Here is an 18,707-nt window from a genome sequence, read left to right as displayed (position 1 = left end):
CTTGCTGTGGTAATTGCACGCTTTCCAAACTGTGGCCTCCACAGACATTTAGCAGGTGGTCCTCATTTGTTGGCAAAAGGTTCAAATCCCTCCTCTAGAAATAAAAGGCACATGCATTTCGACTGGAGCAGAGGGTTCATGGTGGGCAAACTCCTTATGTCAGCTTGGAAATCCCTTTCCTCCTCCCACTCCCAATTATGCTAGACAACACTTGGATTGCCTTCTCCTGGACCAACTGACCACCTTCTGAAGGTCTTGTTGTCTGTCAGAGACAAGATGTCATCTAAATCCACAAAAGCAGAAGCCTCACACTCTAATTACTAACTTTACTGCTTCTGCTGACGAGCTATTGTTTGCTAGAATGCAAATATCTATTCCCACTGCCAACAGCCTTGGACTGTTTTGTCACACTTTTACTAAAGGTGTTCAATCCTGATAATAATTCAATAAGTTCATTCCCAACCACTAACCGATTGTCACAGATCTCCGATCAGTCCTGGTTTAGCGGTCCAAAGCGTTTGTTTGACGCCATCGTTGTATCCAGAATGGGCAGGAAGTGAGTGCCGGCTGTATGATAGTGATGAATGTAGCACCTACAGCAGGAGGATTCTTACCTGCTGTAGACTCATATAAACGACGATCCAACTTTAGCAATCAGTTTTATTTATAGAGAACATTTTATTTATAAAAGAGTACAAGAAGAAGTGAACTGTATCCCTGCAGGGTAAATAAGAACAAGACGGTGTCTTGTTCAAGGTCACCTCAGCATTGCTCAGGAGGTGAACTGGCACCTCCCACGGCCATTTCACACTCCAAACATTTTGGGTCCACATGGGTCCTGAAGTGTCCACCCTCCATTCCCCAGCAAGACTTAAGGAACTGAGCTACGTCCACCCAAACACAGTACATTACACACATCAACTTCCCGGTATCCCCTCAAAAGACAAGAATAAATATCTTTAAAAGTAGTTGTTTTAGTCTTTAATCTTTGATTGAAGACTGACTTAAGTAATGACGAGTTCTCCGGCTTCCTCCCACCTCCAAAAGCATGCGCTTCAGGTTGATTGGCCGGTCCCAAATTGCCCGTAGGAGTGTGTGTGTGTGTGCGTGTTTGTATGTCTTTGTATGTGGCTCCGCGGTGCACTGGCGTCATGCCCGGAGTGTCCCCTGCCTCACACCCTATGTCAGGTGGGATAGACTCCAGCTCCCCGTGACCCGCTACGGCGGATACAGTGGCCGTACATGAAACTGAAATGAGTAATAGCTTGAATGTCTTGTCTCCATTTAGAGTGGAGTTTTTGTAGAAGGGGGGCTCCAGACCTGTGAGGCCCACCCTCAAAGCTGCACTTGGTGATCATGTTGGAGTAAAATTATGAAACACATGCTGATCTGTAGAGATTTTACATCTCCTTTCTGTGTCTGTTCAGGTAATTTGAAACATTCCAGGCTTGAAAACCCTTACTGATAAAAAGTTTAACATTTTCTCCTGACTAGAAACATCAGCATGCATTCATCACAGAGTCATTCTTTTCATTTAGTTCCTCATTCTCTTCCTCCTCTATGGCGCCACCTACTGGTGACAGTGGTACTGGTGAGTGCTGGGCTTTCACTTTGAACACATCCCACTTCTCAGGTAGAACACCTTTGTTGAAGAGGACAGAAGCCAGGTAGGAGAACAACAAAATGCTGACAATGCACGATATCACAGAGATGGTCTTAACTGGAGCGTACTGGACATAAACACCATCTTCCAGGGTGCATCCTGGGAAATGGATGACTGGTTGTAACCCCAGCAATAGGTCTCCACTGAGCAGTCTCAACACCAGTCCCACCACCAATCCCATTGAGGCTCCATAGCCATTGGAGATGTTGAAGAAGAGAACACAGATGAGTTGAGGGAAGACGATGATGTAGGACGTTTCAGCACCGAGGAACCAGAATAAAACGATGCTGTGTTTCAGGCTAGTGAGCGACGTTCCAATCACACCCACCAACCCCACAGAAACACGAAGAACCCACTGACTCTCTCTGTCCGACGCCTGAAAGACACAATAAGAGATGAAGGTGAGGAAAAGTGGACATCATGCCTTCACATTCCCCCTTCATAGAAATTTTCTGTTTCTTATTTGTCTAATTCCATCTTTACAGCATGGGGAAGAAAAAAAAATAGAAATAGTATCTGAAATAGTATCTGTGTTGATTTATCACTGATAGCCTACAGTGATGCATTTTCTTACCTGAGGTCTCAGGATGGTTTTATAAATGTTTTTGGTGAAGACAGAAGCTGCTGCAAGCAAAGAAGTGTCAGCTGACGACATCACAGCAGCAGCCACACATCCCATACCGATAACAGAGATGAAGGGTGGGGTGAGGTGCTGCAGGGCGATGGGGAGGGCCAGAGCAGTTTCCCCTCGTTCATATGGAGATGGAGAACCATAGGTGGTCTGGTTCCAGTCTGAGACACAGAAGTGAACACGAGACTGATCACAATGACTTTCAAAATCCATCAACATTAAATCTTGCTGTCCCATAATTCATTCTTCTTTGTCTTGAGGAATTTCTTTGTGTTTTTTTGCCCTCTGCTGCTTGTAAGTGGAATTACAGCATTGATGCACATCATCAGTACGCAGTGAGTTTCACTCTGAGGAGTATCTGTGATATTATGAAAGGAATATCAAGATCGTGTACAAACCCATGTCAATAAGGTTGTACATTTATCGAGACTATCTTGTAGTAGTCTATGTTGTGATGCCCAGGCCTAGTTCCTGGGATGGGACTCTCACCTGTGGAGGAAACAGCTGCTCCTAGCAGTGTCGGAGGTATCCCGAACACAAGTAACATAAAACCAGCAGCTATGCTCGTGATCCTGGCTGTGGATGGAGAAGAAGCTGACAGGATCCTCTGGTGGAAGATCTGAGTTCCTGTACCACGAAGTGCCTTTGAGACAAACCAGTTAGTTCAACAATAGCATGTCTGTCGACCTGTTGTTACCTTCTCTAGGGGATTATAATTATCTCACATTCTTCAGTCATTATGTAGATATTAGCTGATAGTGAGATTAATTGCAATCAATGTTGGTTTCTTACTAATAACAAAAACTGGTCAATTATTCTCCAGGTGTTTTTCAGCTCTGGTTGACCAATCCAGGGAGCGTTTAAGGTGTTGTTCATCAGAGTCTGACTGATGTCCAAGGTGTGAGGATTCATCATGACAAAGGGAAGACAGATGGACTGAGAAAGAAATGAAAATGTAAATGATTAGTATGAAACCTTTCATGGGAATCATTTGAATTTTTGTTGTCTGGTGATGGCGAACTCACTAATCCGATAAATACGAGGACCAGTTGAATAACATCCGTGTAGGCCACGGAGTAGAGACCTCCCATCAGGGTGTATATAATGACAACAGCGGCAGAGATCCACATACAAAGAGAAAACGGCAAATCCAGAACCACACTCATCATTCCTCCTGTCAAAGAGATTGTGTTGCTTTTATTACAAGTACTTCCTTAATTAATTGTTTTTTAATGCATAAAAATGCACAAAACACACCTAAACCAATGAGAGTTGTTGGTACTCCGATCAAATCATGAGTAAGTGAGGCTAGGGTCATCACAGCCGTTAGTCCTTCTCCATACTTGAAATGGAATGGGTCCAGCATTGTCACAAACTTCTTCTCCCTCATTGGTTTGGCAAAAACTAGACCTCCTTCATTGAAAAAAGAAGGGATAACATGAATGAATCAAAGTACTTGAGTGAAGACAAACCAAACCCAAACGCAACAAAAAAATATGATAAGATGTGAGAATTTTGAGTAACTTTGTGTTTACAAAAGTTACTAACAGTGATCAATATATTGGGGAATTGTCACTGTGATCAGCTTGACATTTCACACAGACGGTTTTACTTTTGCTTGCTTATGCAATTAGTCAAATAACGAACTCGTGGGTCTCTGTCTCATTGGTCTTTGTAATGCTCGCCAACTGAACTTGTGTGTTCTTTTCAACCACAATAAAATGGCGAATAATAATTGCAGCAACAAGGATCAGAGACGTACATCTCAACTGTCCAGGTGCATAGTTTGTAACGTCATACATGCATTGAAATTCACACACTTTGTGTTGGCTCATGGCAGCGATCTTCCAACAATCCTTCCAAACACACCACATTTTAAGGACTAGGATGGGAGAACAAATTGCATTAAGTAGCTGCTGACCATGAAAATGACAACTGCAACTTTGGGTGCTTATATTGTGTTTAATACTTACCAATAATACAAGATAAGCTGTATCCCAGCATTGCCACAATTGTCCAGATGAGTCCCATGGAGGGGGTGTGCATCAACTCAACTGTGCCGACAATGAACCCTCCTCCAACCCATGTTGCTAGAGATTGGATTAAAAAATATATAGAAAAGAATAACTATATATATATGAATCCCGAGATCCAGGCTGACACCAGTGTCATACACACATTGAATGTCCCCATCTCTTCGTTATTTAGCTTTATATCTGATCTTAACTCTTTAACTCTTAACTCTTTAAGTCCCGACTCAACATCCAGGTATCATGATCATGTGACAGTCATGTGTCTGTGACAGGAAGTGATTTCTCTGAAATAGTGGTGTGGCCAGTGTGCAAATTACAAGGAAGCATCCAATTCCCAAAAACATTTAAAAAAAATAAATTTATGTATTTTTTACAATAGAGGTACTTTCAAGCACATTTAAGAGATTTAATGCTTTGATAAAACGTATCATGTTACTTTCAACCTGGTCTGACCGTATTTGTTGAAGAAAATAATATCAAACATGTTACAGAAATATTGCTGTAACACATACGTCACATCGGGCTGTCAGCCTTGATTGATTAATTTTGCTACATCGATTACATTAAGTTGAAATATGTTCTGCTGGTCAATTAAAAACGTGGTGAACAATTAGAAACCCAAAACTAGAACCAACACAGTCAGGGACTGCTACATCCCAAGATACCCCTGAAATAAAAAATGTTACCCTGACCTACTTACATAGGTCAAAAGATCAAAGCTAGTGCTCTGACCTATTGTCATCGATCAAACTACTAGCTTTGATCAATGCTTTGATCACAATTAATGCTCCCAAATAGGCAGTGTTATTTATTTGGATGTAATTTGCTTTTTTTTTTTATGCAAAGTGAAACTGATGAAGAATTTTACGCTAAACCTTGTTATTGAAGTCACCGTTTTGATATATTGATGTTATGGAAATGCAAATAAAGAGGTGCTTTTGTGTTAAGAAGCAGTAAAAATTCAGGTTTTTACTTATTTTCAAATGAGAAATATGTTTATCACTGACGCCCAATGAGACATTTGTGTAACAAAGCAGATCAATGGTAATGAAAATTATTGTTCTGGAATAAACCTTAGAAACATGTTCTATATGATTCACTTGGTCTACAGTATAACCACATTACATAACATCATTTTCCTGTAAGGATAAAGGGCTGTGGGCTCTCTAGGGATATACAAGTATTTGGACAGAATGTACAAGGTTTTGTGTTCCGCAAAGAATACTGTAAACCTTTGTGCGCACATTTTTGTGACATACAGCTCAACAGAATAGTGGATTATTATATAATAATAATAATTATTAATTATTATAATTATTATATTATTATTATTATATTACTGTAAGTATTATGTAACTGCTACTACTGTAGTTCTTTCTTTTGCTTTACTGCTGCTGAAATGGTCCACTTCCACTGAGTCAGCTCCACATGCTTTTAATCTATATTTTCATTTGATTTCTGTTCGCTTTGAAATGTCTGATGTAATTAAACACTTTATAAATAAAAGTTTATTCACTGATTTATTATTATTTTTGTTTATACCTTCAATTACTGTCATATTACTGAAAAGTTTTTGAAACACATCTCAGTTGTCTTTTTCCGCACTGTATTTAAAACTGGAAAAATAAAAATAACATGTTCCTAATTTTGCCAGATGTTTCCTCATCAGTTTTCATAAATTGATTGCAAGTTTATATTTATATTATTTTCAGTTTGTTTCACCTCTCTGTAATATTCTGAAACTTATCCTCACCTGTCATGGTGAAGACCCCCACCACCAAGTTAATACTCCGGTTTCCCAGCAGGACCATCTCCATTCCAGTGGCTCCACTTTTCTTCTGTTTCCTTTTGGACTTGAAAGAAGCCCAGATTCCAGTCCCAAGAACCAGCAGGTAGAAAACCACCATCACTATCACTCCTGGGACGTTAACAGCCATGATGTCTTTACTGTTTATAATCTTTCTTCAATCCTTAAGCTCACACTGGAGAGGAGCTGGTTTTCTGCTTCGTCGTCAGCCTGCAGAAACAGGCTGTGTGGGTGTCTGGTCCCTGAAAGACTTCGCAGCCAGTTGCCATCTGAGTCTGATTAACTGTGTAAACATGGAAGACGCAAGCATAGAAGACGCAACCAAACTGCACAACTTGTCCTTGCCCATTTTTTGCTCATTAAATGATGACTGTTCCAACGGTCGATTGCCTGTCTCGTTGATGACTCAGTTGGTCTGCCCTTAAGTGAACTTGTCAATGACAACACTATTGTTCAGGTTGATGAGTGAGAACCAATGACAACCACAATTAACAGACAATTGTGGTTTTTTCAGATTATTTTCAGATGCCTTAAGAAACACAAAGAGGAGTTGGTAAACTGCCAAAATGTTTGACTGTCCTGTTTTCAGACAACCCTTATTTCTTTTAGTCCATGTTTTGACTTCTTCCTCTCTATGCCCTTCATGTAATTAGACTCTACATTGGTGCGTTGCTGTACAGGGGCAGCTGATGAATAAATGTGCTATTTATGAAATCTTTATTTTTATTTAAAAGCATTTACAAGACCTTTCTGGAACTTGATTGTTTTAACTCCAATAGCTTAAAAACGGAGAAATTTAATGCAAAACATTATCTTAAGTGACACTTTTAGAAGCTACTGATGACAAACGCAGACCAGTAACAAGAGAAAACCTGCATAGTGACAGTCTAGTGTCTTAAATACCAGTAAAGAAAATCAACGTTTGTAAATGTAAATGAAAAGTTGAATCTTTGTAATTTCCGAACAGCAGAGTTCAATTGAATCTTCTGTTGGGGATTGACAGCAAAGCAGATGACATTAACTAACCTCTAGATGGACTGGCTCCTAACAAAGTAGGAGGATCAGTCTGAAGAATGGCAAAAAACAAAGGAAAGATTTTTCAAATCAATTACTAGTTTGTGAGGAAACCTTCCTTGTCTCAGTGTTTACATGTTTTTGTCAGATGTGAGAGAAAATGTCAAAGTTGCCCTGAATGGAAACACCAAATTCAATGAAATTCAACTTCATTGCTATTGCCCAGAATGGGCAGTATCTATTCTGAAGAAGCAAGTTGTGACATACTGTAGGTGCTCAAATGACGTAAATACATGGATGTGTACTGGTAAAGATAAGACACCTAAGATGTTGTCGATGTTAAAAGAAAAGTTATCACCAATCCATGGGTAAAAACTTCACAGTGCTGAAACTACTTCATTTCATTTAAACTATTTGCCCTGCTGTAACTGCTGCTGTTTGTGTGCACCTGGCTCAAGTGTTTAACCACCTCTGGGTACGTACTAATACTGACACACCTACACTTACTTACTGACGCATTTCAGCTTGAAAAGAAGTTGATAGAACCCAACTTTGTGAGGCACAACCTGAGGGAATCTCCTAACAACGCGTAACTCCAAAACTACCGAGGTGCATGAGGCAAAGGCTGCAGTGGACAGTAGGTGACATTCCAAATAGAATTAAAAAGAAACCAGCAGTAATGCTCATGATCTTTGCTGTAGATAGAGGAAACTAACAAGGTTGTCTGGTGGGAAGACGCAAATGTAATTCAGAGGGTCCAACATCGTCAGATACCGTCTCTTGCTCTTGGTAAAGCTAAGGCCACTGTCACTTAAAAATATACATAACATAAATGAAAAACTAATCAGAAGGGAAACAACAAAATCTAAAAAAACCCATGGCAACCTTCGAAGACTGGCATGTTAGCAATTATTTGAAAAGTCACTTAAATTAAGTTATTGACTCAAAGTATGCGTCATGGACCAGGTTAGGATCTGCCCTTGCTAGTCCGATGACCTGGAATTCTCTGATGGATCCACACCAGGTTTTCTGTTGACCCTGGCGCCTGATTGATTGACGAATGAGGCAGCTGATCTCTGGTACCCAGACCTCCACACCTACCTTCATTTTTGCATGTTGACTTTTGGATGCCTCTACTTTGTTCTCAAGATGCTATATTCAAAGTGACATTGTGTTCGCTCTTGGGTGAGCTTTAATATAAGCGGACATTATTGAATCGTAACATGGTGCGACTATTCCCTCTTTGCTATAGTCCTCTGCTTTTCTTTTTACTTTTGTCACTTTAATTTTGCAGAGAGTCAGTGAGAGTTTTAGTTTGAGAGAGAACTACAATGGGTTCAAAATGGAATTCCAACATTCCTACACGCCACTCCACTTTCTCACCATAGGCCCGCCCTGACCACATAATGGGTAGACCAAATCAAATGGATGAAACCATTTTGTACATCTATATGGTAAGCTGACAAGAAAAAGCCAGAATGACACATGGATATATTTTACAAATGAACTCTGAACCTTATAGCTGATATTTTTGAAGACCCACCGGTAATGAAAGACATGCTGTACGCCACAAACATCACTAAAGCCCCGGACATGCCCATGGAGGGTGTGTACACCATCTCAACTGTGCCGACAATGACGCCTCCGCCGACCCACGTAGCTACAAGACGAACACACAGCATTAATGTTAGTGTCTAAACAGCAGCTCTTTGGGAAAACAACAGCTGGTTTGGTGATGATTCACTGCCAATAATATACAATCACTAAGTTTAGAAAATTACGTTCCATGGATGAGAAATGGATGATTGAAGTTAATGAATAAAATCACAACGAGTTGTTTTCAGAGAACAAAACCTTCCATGTGAGTGTTTGGTCTCTATGGTAACTATAAATGTTGTAAAGGTCATGGTTATTTTCTTCTGTGACCTACAGTGATTTAAGGTGCGTGCCTGAAACCTGAATAAAGAACTAGTCATTTTGTTCACGTCATAATTTTGAATTTAAGGAAATCTGGCACTTCAAGAGTGAAGTGACACTAAAGAGGTCATACAGCTCAAAGTGGATATATTTGACTATATTGAAGCAAATAGTGTCTCCAATACATGTGATTGTTATATGTATTATAATACATATAATATTATGTATTATGTATTTTCCCTTGATTTTGTATTATTTAATGTATTCTTTAATTTATTTTTGATATTTTTTCTCTTATTCTGACATTTTCTCTCATACTATTTAAAGTGTAACTGTACAAAAAAGCAATTTCCCCCTTGGGCGTCAATGAAATATATTCTGAATTTATACCAAAAATACATAGTGCACACATAGTAATGAAGTATTTTAGTAATTATAATAACATAATACCCCCTACCAAGTTTTTCCAGCCTCCCTGTACTTAATCAACCTCATCCTCTTCACCTGTGTTCTCTCAGCCAACTTCAAACCGTCTCCCGATCCATGTTTTCCCTGCATGCACTCTGTTCAGCCCTCAATTTATTGCCAGATTTGTTTGCCTGTGTGAACTGACTACCTAGTTTTTAAACCTCTTCTTTCTTTCATGAAATCTGAACTTTGATTTTTTGTGACTGCCTTTGGGGTCATCTGCCGGTCTACCCTTACAATGAGGCTACAGTCCTATACGATATTCCAGAGGAGCATCTGGAGCATATTAAATGATCTCCGCCTCCTTTCACTTCCGACTTGTCATGACTTAAGTCAACGCCGCAGTTAATTTGTAATTTTATTCATTTTGCAGTTGCTTTGGTTGGTTTCCATGCATTTACATGTCCCCTCACTTCTGTCCCTTCCCCCGACTCTCTGCACTCAATCAAGCCAATCCTTTTCACTTGTGTTTCCTCAGACACCTGCGACTCATCTCCCAATCAGTCTCACCCTACATACCCCCCCCATTCAGCCCTCAGTTTCCTGGCAGAGTGTTATGTTCACCCTACCTATAAACAGTCCTGTTTCCTGCCTGAATATCTATGTTTTGATTTTTGTTTCTTAAATATCATTAAGTCCAAGCTTTGATTCTAAATCAATCCTTTCTCCTTTGGTGGTTTTGGGTACAGCTACCAGTCTATCAGAAACTTATGTTAAATGTTCTCCACCTCCCTCCCTTTATATCAGTTAAGTTCATACAAAAGTAGCCGCCATCAATTAGTCCAGACTGACTTGACTGTGAGGCGGGTTGCTTTTCTATGGTGATGTTTCAACCATCTGCCAGGTGTCTGTCCCATTGACTACTTCAACAACAGAAAGTGAGAAAACTTAATGTAGTACTCATTGTGTCACTGAAGTTCCTGGTTTTCCCCTCAGCACACATACAGCTGGACTGTTCAAAGAAATGACAGTAACACTCTGCCTTTAAATCTTTTTTCTTTTTTTTGCCAAGTGTTAATAATAATTACAACTTGAATCTGTGGCATTAACACAATTGCAATGACAAATGCAAAACAAAAATGAAATACATGAACAGTGACAACTCAATGCAAATAATCAACTGTGACAATTCAGTTTGAGAGTTCTTTCAACGTCTCATTCTCCTCCATGGTGCCACCTACTGGTGACAGTGGTACTGGTGAGTGCTGGGCTTTCACTTTGAACACATCCCACTTCTCAGGTAGAACACCTTTGTTGAAGAGGACAGAAGCCAGGTAGGAGAACAACAAGATGGCAGCAATGGTGGACAACATGGAGATGGTCTTAACTGGAGCGTACTGGACATAAACACCATCCTCCAGAGTGCATCCTGGGAAATGTAGGACTGGTGCTAAACCTAGTGATGGGTCTCCACTTAGAAGTCTTATTGTCAGTCCCACCACTAAACCCATAACAGCTCCGTAACCATTGGAGATGTTGAAGAAGAGAACACAGAGTAGTTGAGGGAAAACAAAGATGAAAGATATTTCAGCCCCCAGGAACCAGAATATCACAATGCTGTTTTTCAGACTGGTGAGTGATGTACTAATCACACCCACAAGCACCACAGAAGCACGGATCACCCATTGGCTCTCTTTGTCCTTTGCCTGAAAAAGAAATGGGACAAAAGAACTATAAATGTACAAACTATAACTCACCGTCATGTTTCTGAATATCTAATTTCCATTAAAGATTCCTGAAGTCCATTTCCTCCTTATGGTATAACTGTCACCTTTTAACAACAGACAGTAGTTCGTGCTAACAAGTGCCTGTCCCTGTCCTGTTGAGTGGGTGGTTAGGGTTAATCAGTCTAGTCTGCAGGAACAATGTGGCCCAGAATCTGGTCTGTACGCTTTTGGTTTGACCTGCTTTCATGTGTGGTCACAAGTCAGATGCGGGATGAATTTTCGGCTGAATATTCAAAACAACTTTTACATAATTATGCATTATCTTTAACTGCATTGCTTTTCTAAATTTTTGTCTTCTATGGGTAATTTAATGTAAATACTTCAAATGAGAAAAATGCAGTGCCTCACAAGATTCCCAGGAAATCAAGCTGACAGGGTTTTTTGCAATTCCAAAAAACAGCCATAACAGCTCTGTGCAATAAAACTGTTGTGTGCCTACAAGACTGAAGATGTGTCTCTATGTGCTCTGTCACTGTAAGTTGAGCTGCATTGAAAGCCATGGTTCTGCTCCATGCCAGTTTTGTTAGTTTAATCTGTTTAGATAGATAGATCTATACTGTATTAATCCCAGAGGAAATTGCACAAATAATGTAATCAATAAATAATTTAATCAGTTCAATTAATTCTAACTTCCATTGGATAGAGTTCATTGACATTGTGCATTGCTGGACCAAGAGTTTGTCTGCATCTGCAACTGGATGTGGAAGACTAGTTGGCGACTCATCTTCTGAAGAAGACGAGCACTATTAACTTGATCACAGTTGAGGTAGATGATCATTAAAAGGTCAGCCAGACCACTTTATGACTTGGTCCAGTTTTGATGGAAATATTTGAATAAAGGACGACAAATGAATTTTTGTTACCACAGGTCTCAGGATGTTCTTGTAGATGCTGGAGGTGAAGACAGAAGATGCAGAAAGTAAAGCAGAGTCAGCTGATGACATCACGGCGGCGGCCACGCATCCAAAACCAATAATAGAGATGAAGGATGGGGTGAGGTGCTGCAGGGCGATGGGGAGAGCCATCGCTGCTTCTCCACGTTCATAAGGAGATGGAGAACCATAGGTGGTCTGGTTCCAGTCTGCCATGAAAGACCGATCAGATTACAAGTTCCCCAGGATACTAAGATATAAATTGTTTAGAGCTACAGGTACCTTGGCATTTTGATTGAGTCTGTTTTTTTACTTTTCACATTCAGCAGCTGGTAAAAAGTCTAAAATTGAAGCTTAGTTTCTATTTTAGGATCAAATCCTGCTCGTCCTTTTAATCTCGGATAAAACACACATTTGATCCAGGAGCTCTGACCTTCAAACTGCAAACTACAAACTTCAGAAACACTTGTTTGTTGTACAATCATGTGGGATGGTCCTCATTGTCTACACGTAGACTTCAATAGTGGCATATCATCATCTACAGGGTTGTCCATGGCCTTCTTCCTTCCTACCTCCAAATCTACAGTATATCCCACCTATACTCCAGTAGCAATTTATAACCTTCATTCTGGATACTTACTTGCTCTCGATCCCAAAGAGCGGGACTGAACTGGGAATAAAAGTGTGTAAATTTGTTGCTTAAACACAGTTGTGACTCAGTGAACTGGTTTCATGAGACACTTGTAAGAGGAAGTTGATGGAACAGGAAGTGGACACATCTGGCTACAGATGCTTTTATTATTTCACCAATATAGCTGGTTTTGGGAAATTGTTACTGCTTATATTGTTAGGGTCTTCGGTAAGCTATATGCTTTTTGTTATGATATTTGTGTAGGACTGTGCTTTGTTAATCTGAAACTGTTCACTGCTGCTGTCTTGTCCAGACTTGTAAACACCATCAGATTTTCTCCCTGTTAAAGTTTAAATAAATAATATGAAAATAAATAGACGATCCTCTAAATGAGAACACTGTTATTACCTGTCGAAGAAACGGCTGCTCCAAAAAGTGTCGGAGGTATCCCAAATACAAGTAACAGGAAACCAGCAGCGATGCATATTGTCCTAGCTGTGGATGGAGAAGAAGCTGACAAGGTCCTCTGATGGAAATACTGAGATCCAAGAGCTCGCAACATCTGAGGAGTAAATTAGTTGATTAATTTAATTTAAGTGCTAAAAATATAAAATGTTGTTTCTCTACCAATAAGAAGAAATGATCAATCATGATCCAGGTCTTCTTCAGTTCTGGTTGTCCAATCCAGGGAGCGTGTAAGGTGTTGTTCATCAGAGTCTGCCTGATGTCCAGGGTGTGAGGGTTTGTCAAAACAAATGGAACACAGGTGCACTGCAGGGACAAATAAAAGTTACAAGTTTTAATTGATTTTAAAGGAGTTATATCAATCTTTTTTCTTTTGCTTGTAACAATAGACTAACCAAGCCAATGAATACGAGGATGAGTTGTACAATATCTGTGTAGGCCACAGAGTAGAGACCTCCCATCAGGGTGTAGGTCACAGCGACAGCAGAGGAGATCCACATGCAAACAGAGAACGGCAAATCCAGAACCACACTCATGGTTCCTCCTGTTAGACACATGTTTGTATCTGAGTAACCATGAAAGTTTGCATTGCATATCACAGTGTTTACACAACATAGGTATTTACATTTGTACTTATTTTATCCATACAGTCACCCATACATTCACTGATTTTCTAGTCGATAAGAAAACTTCTTGTTTTTACTATCTATGACGTTAACAAACCTTGTTGTTCCTGGGAAGAATGTAAACATGGTTACGCTCTAGGTTATATCTGGGACATGCGTCAGCCCTTTATTTTTTGGATTATCGCTTTAGAATAATCACCAAAAAAATATTGAAAAAAAAAAAAACACTGAAGGAAATATCTAGAACAGCCTGCCAGGCAGAGGCACATATACATGTATTACTTAAGTAATAAAGTGCTTAAGTACGCTATTACAATAAATATGAAAAAAAACAAAAACTGTATATATATAAAAAGATACCTAAACCAATGAGTGTTGTGGTCAGCAGGATTATATCATGAATGACTGAAGCCAGACTCAGGCCCGCCGTTATCACTTTTCCATACTTGATGTGGAATGGGTCCAGCATCGTCACATAGTTTCTCTCTCTCATTGGTTTGGCAAAGACAAGACCCCCTTCAGTTGAAAAGACAAAGACAACATCACAATGAAAAACAAATTTCACCACTTTCAGTTTTGCAAGCTTAGTACCCAAGTTGCCATATCTATTGATCCATTGATCAGTTCATTAATAACTTGATAGTATTGTCAAGTAACATTCACCAAAAAAGCGATTAACTTACCTGCACCTTAATAATTACATTTGTTTCTTCACTTTCACTTGAACTTTTAAGTGTTTAAAAGTCATAAATGTATTCATTCGATCATTTTCACAATTGGTTCATCCGCCGTCACCGGTCAAGGGGAGCTATAGCCTATCCCAGCTGACTTAGGATGTGAGGCACGGGAAACTCCGGGCGCGACACCAGTTTACTGCAGAGTCATAAATTCACTTCCTTAAATTAATTATTGAGTAAAAATGCATTTCACATTTTATTTGTAAGGTAAGGAAGAAAATTCTGTCATTTGAGAATGAGAGGTAAATCGAGAATTGTGTCATATGGTTCCAACCTTGAAACGAAGAGAGGCTTGTTCTGCCTGAGTGGGACCTACAGAACATTTATCTTTGGACACTTAAAAAGAACAGATGGAGATATGGTGATGGAGAGACTCCATCACTCCATCACCATATCTCCTCAGGAGTTATGGTCATAACCCTTTTCCAGGTCCACAAAGCACATGTGGACCAGTTGGGCAAACAACCGTACTCTCTCCACTACTGTTACAAAACTAGCTGGTCCAGTTTTCTGGGACTAGGATGAATAAGCATATTGTTCCTCCCTAATTTTCCCATGAGGTAATTATAGGATACTTCATCTTCATCATCCCGAGGCTGAGGTTTACTAACAGCCAGAGTCTCTTCTCTAGTATCCCGGAAGACTATCCCAGAGAGTCTGAACAGTTTGACCCAATGGGCCAACCATGGCCCATTGGGCCAACCATGGCCCATAGGACTCCTTTTTTGCCGAAGGTGGGAGGTTTAGACAAACATATCTGGGTCCCCAAGCAGGTACTTCTTGCAGACTCTCCCTGTCTGTTTGGGTCATCCATGTGTGTCTGTCATCTTCCGCTGCCGCCTGGTCCAACTCACCACCAGGTGGTGATACGTTGATAGCTCAACTCCTCACTTAACTTGAGTGTCCAAATGATTACTGCCAAGTCAATCACTGATCTACGACCGAGTGTGTCCTCGTGCCAAGTCCACTTGTGGAGACCCTTTATGTTCAAACACGGTGTTAGTTATGGACTAACTGGAGAACAGCAGTCCATGTGAACGCACCTCTGGATAATGTCGTCATTGCTGTTGATATGTTGCATGTGCTTATCTAGTGAGATTGCCCCCTTCTCTCTCTCTCTCTCTCTCTGTCTCTCTGATGTAACCTGGTATGTCAGCTGAGAGCCAGTTCTCATTCACAATGACAACCTGACATTCATACTCCAATGAAAGACACTGACGGCAAGGTGGGTGAAGTATATTGCCCAAGGTCATAAGGGAGAAGAACTGCGATGGAGCAGGATTTTAACCGACAACCTTGAGATTAATTGGATGACACAGTCTCACAATGCCCCGCGACCCACGACAGTGGATGAACTGGCCGTTCAAAATGCATGAACTCTCGCCACACCATGAAACAATTCTGGGAGTAAGATTTACTCTTTCAATCTAGATCTTGGATGTGTTTATATTTCAGAGAACGCGATTGATGGCTGATATATTTATTTTGAAACTCAACAGTAAAAAAATGTCTAAACTATTGAGTATTAAGGTTTGGGCAAAAGCTGGTCCCAGAGTTTAGTTCACCATCAACAACCTAAAATCTTTGATGTACTGGATAAGACAGGCATTTGTTTCTTCCTTCGCACCTGTTCATGTCCGTCAACATTCAATTGTCTTACCGACAATGCAGGATGAACTGTATGCCATGATGGTTACAATCGTCCAGATCAGTCCCATTGAGGGTGTGTACATCATCTCAACCGTGCCGACAACAAAAGCTCCTCCAACCCATGAAGCTGCAGGACAAATTATCACAAACAGAATTACTGGTTGGGCCACTTTGTGTTTTTCATGAGATGAAGTCTTTTCAAAACAGTGGGAAGAACAATAATGCAAAATTTAAAAAAAAGACACGACTCATACCAACATTACAGGTGCTAGTTACATATTTTCACAGGTATTTTGTTACTACATAGTAACTAAGAAATAGCCACCATCTAAAAAACATGTTTGAGTAAGCAGATCTGGACTTGATTAGGTGTTGTAGTTTTGTAATCATACTATTATTACCAATATTTCATTGTTTCTCTATAGTCTCCCCTGATTTAAATTGTGCTAGTTCATGGGAATTCATATATATATATATGTATATATATGTATATATGTATATATATGTATATATATATGTATATATATGTGTATATATATATATATAAAATTTAAAAAAATGGTGCCAGTTCATGGAAATTGACAAAATGTACGTACGGCTTATATACATATGCAGTATATTAAGAAACTTAATATCTGCTAAATTTGTTGAGTTTTGGAATTAACTTCACCATTGGCTGGATGTATTTATTTTCTCCTCACCTGTCATGGTGAAGACCCCCACCACCAAGTTGATGCTCCGATTTCCCAATAAGGCCATCTCCATTCCAGTGGCTGCACTTCTCTTCTGTTTCCTTCTGGACTTGAAAGAAGCCCAGATTCCGGTCCCAAGAACCAGCAGGTAGAAAACCACCATCACTATCACTCCTGGGACGTTCACAGCCATGATGGAATGCTTGACTGTCTCCCTCACTCTGTCTGGTATACAGTTACTGCCAAAGGAGGAGTATACTTTGCATGAATTGATCAAGCACACCCTTTATAATAGCCTCCAGTGAAAAAAAACCCTGTTTCCTGCTTTGTTGACAAGTATCCAAAAACCATGTATTGTTGAGCTATATGCTAAACCAAAACTTAACTGCATGCATAAATGTAAAAAAATCAGACGGTGTCTGCGGCTATGAAAGATGTAATCAGAAATAGGTTTTTCACTCCTCCTTTAACTTGCTGTTAATCCACTACAATTACACAATTTATCCACATATAATGATTATAGATTTAAAGTGTCATGCATCTAACGTAAAATAACATTTAAGATGGATTAAAATCTATACAAAACCACCATTTTTAGGTTTTTTATGAGCATTTTTAACATTTTATGAACTGAAATGGAGTGTTATCATTCACTGTAGTTAATAATTGGCCATTTTCGTAAATAACCAACTTGCTGCAGGTTAAAGACCAAGAAAAAAAGGAAAGAAATAGTCCTTCTGCAACAGCAATATCCAAAGAGATTGAAGGTTCATATTTGAAGAAAAACTCAAGTCCACACTCACAGGTAAACAATTAATTTGTACTTATTACACACTTTAGAGCATTTCACAAGACTCACGAACAACAACAACTACTACTAGTATTAGTAGTCATCTTCTTTCATCAGCATTCTATGTACCTTTTTCCATTATTTAGTAATTGGCAGTGGAACATTGGCTGGTTTCAACAAAAACAAGTTCTTTCCCAAAAAATGGAGGAAATGAGCTTTTATTGAAAATCTAGTAGGATAGTAAGACCAATGGTAATATGGTTAGCTTTATTGACACCTCAATTATATCAATAAAGGTTTGCTTCTATAAGGCAACAAAGGCAACACTGAGGACTTTTGATGGTGAAAGAACTTATTCACAAACAAGATGCTTCTTCGGAACTGAAGACGCCTCTTAGATGAAGGTGAGACATCTTCAAACTTTCTTAAAGTCCAATGGATTGACAGCTCTGGATAACCATGACTTGGACAGTTGTGATTGTACACAGACAACTTATTTAGAAATCTGTTGACAATCATTCTTGTTAAAATATATATTGATAGATGTCAATGGCAGTCCATCCATCCATCCATCCATCCATCCATCCATCCGTTTTCTTCTGGACGAGATGACCATAAATGTCTCGTCTACAACCGTTTCTCCTGTTTTGCGGGTCATAGGTCATGCAGAAAAAGTGGAAATTATTAATAAACCAGATTGAGAAATGCTGCTGACTTTTTAGGCCATCTCATTGTAAAACCTTTTACAGAGTGCCCTCGTTACTCGCGGTTAATGCGTTCCAGAAACCACACGCAAATAACGAATCCCGCGATAGAGAGTCAAACTATTTATTTTATTGTTTATGGTAATTTATGAACTATAGAGATTCGACTTCAGCTTTATATTGATTCGCGTAATTTCAAAATCAGTATACACAAAGTTACAGCTTAGATAAAATAAATTATGACAACAGGCTGAAATGGAATAAAATTCTTCTGCTAGCT

At 39.5% G+C, this 18,707-nt stretch overlaps 2 protein-coding genes across 2 annotated transcripts; both read right to left on the bottom strand.

Annotated features, from left to right (window-relative positions):
- Positions 1 to 669: 669 nt before the first annotated feature.
- LOC137604032 (high-affinity choline transporter 1-like) lies at positions 670 to 6,337 on the bottom strand. Its single transcript, XM_068327959.1, has 8 exons — positions 6,081 to 6,337; positions 4,268 to 4,384; positions 3,552 to 3,707; positions 3,320 to 3,468; positions 3,087 to 3,230; positions 2,784 to 2,937; positions 2,238 to 2,455; positions 670 to 2,039 (listed from the first exon to the last, which is right to left on the bottom strand). The coding sequence occupies exons 1-8, from the start codon at positions 6,262 to 6,264 to the stop codon at positions 1,500 to 1,502; spliced, it is 1,662 nt and encodes a 553-aa protein (XP_068184060.1). The 5' UTR covers positions 6,265 to 6,337; the 3' UTR covers positions 670 to 1,499.
- Positions 6,338 to 9,641: 3,304 nt separating this feature from the next.
- LOC137603969 (high-affinity choline transporter 1-like) lies at positions 9,642 to 17,181 on the bottom strand. Its single transcript, XM_068327862.1, has 8 exons — positions 16,943 to 17,181; positions 16,252 to 16,368; positions 14,215 to 14,370; positions 13,624 to 13,772; positions 13,391 to 13,534; positions 13,172 to 13,325; positions 12,124 to 12,341; positions 9,642 to 11,179 (listed from the first exon to the last, which is right to left on the bottom strand). Exons 1-8 carry the CDS (start codon positions 17,124 to 17,126, stop codon positions 10,664 to 10,666), a joined length of 1,638 nt encoding a protein of 545 aa, XP_068183963.1. The 5' UTR covers positions 17,127 to 17,181; the 3' UTR covers positions 9,642 to 10,663.
- Positions 17,182 to 18,707: the final 1,526 nt, after the last annotated feature.

Source organism: Antennarius striatus, chromosome 11 (assembly GCF_040054535.1).
Source record: "Antennarius striatus isolate MH-2024 chromosome 11, ASM4005453v1, whole genome shotgun sequence".
NCBI lineage: Eukaryota > Metazoa > Chordata > Actinopteri > Lophiiformes > Antennariidae > Antennarius > Antennarius striatus.
Note: the sequence above shows the minus strand (reverse complement) of the source record. Positions and strands in the feature narration are given on the sequence as shown.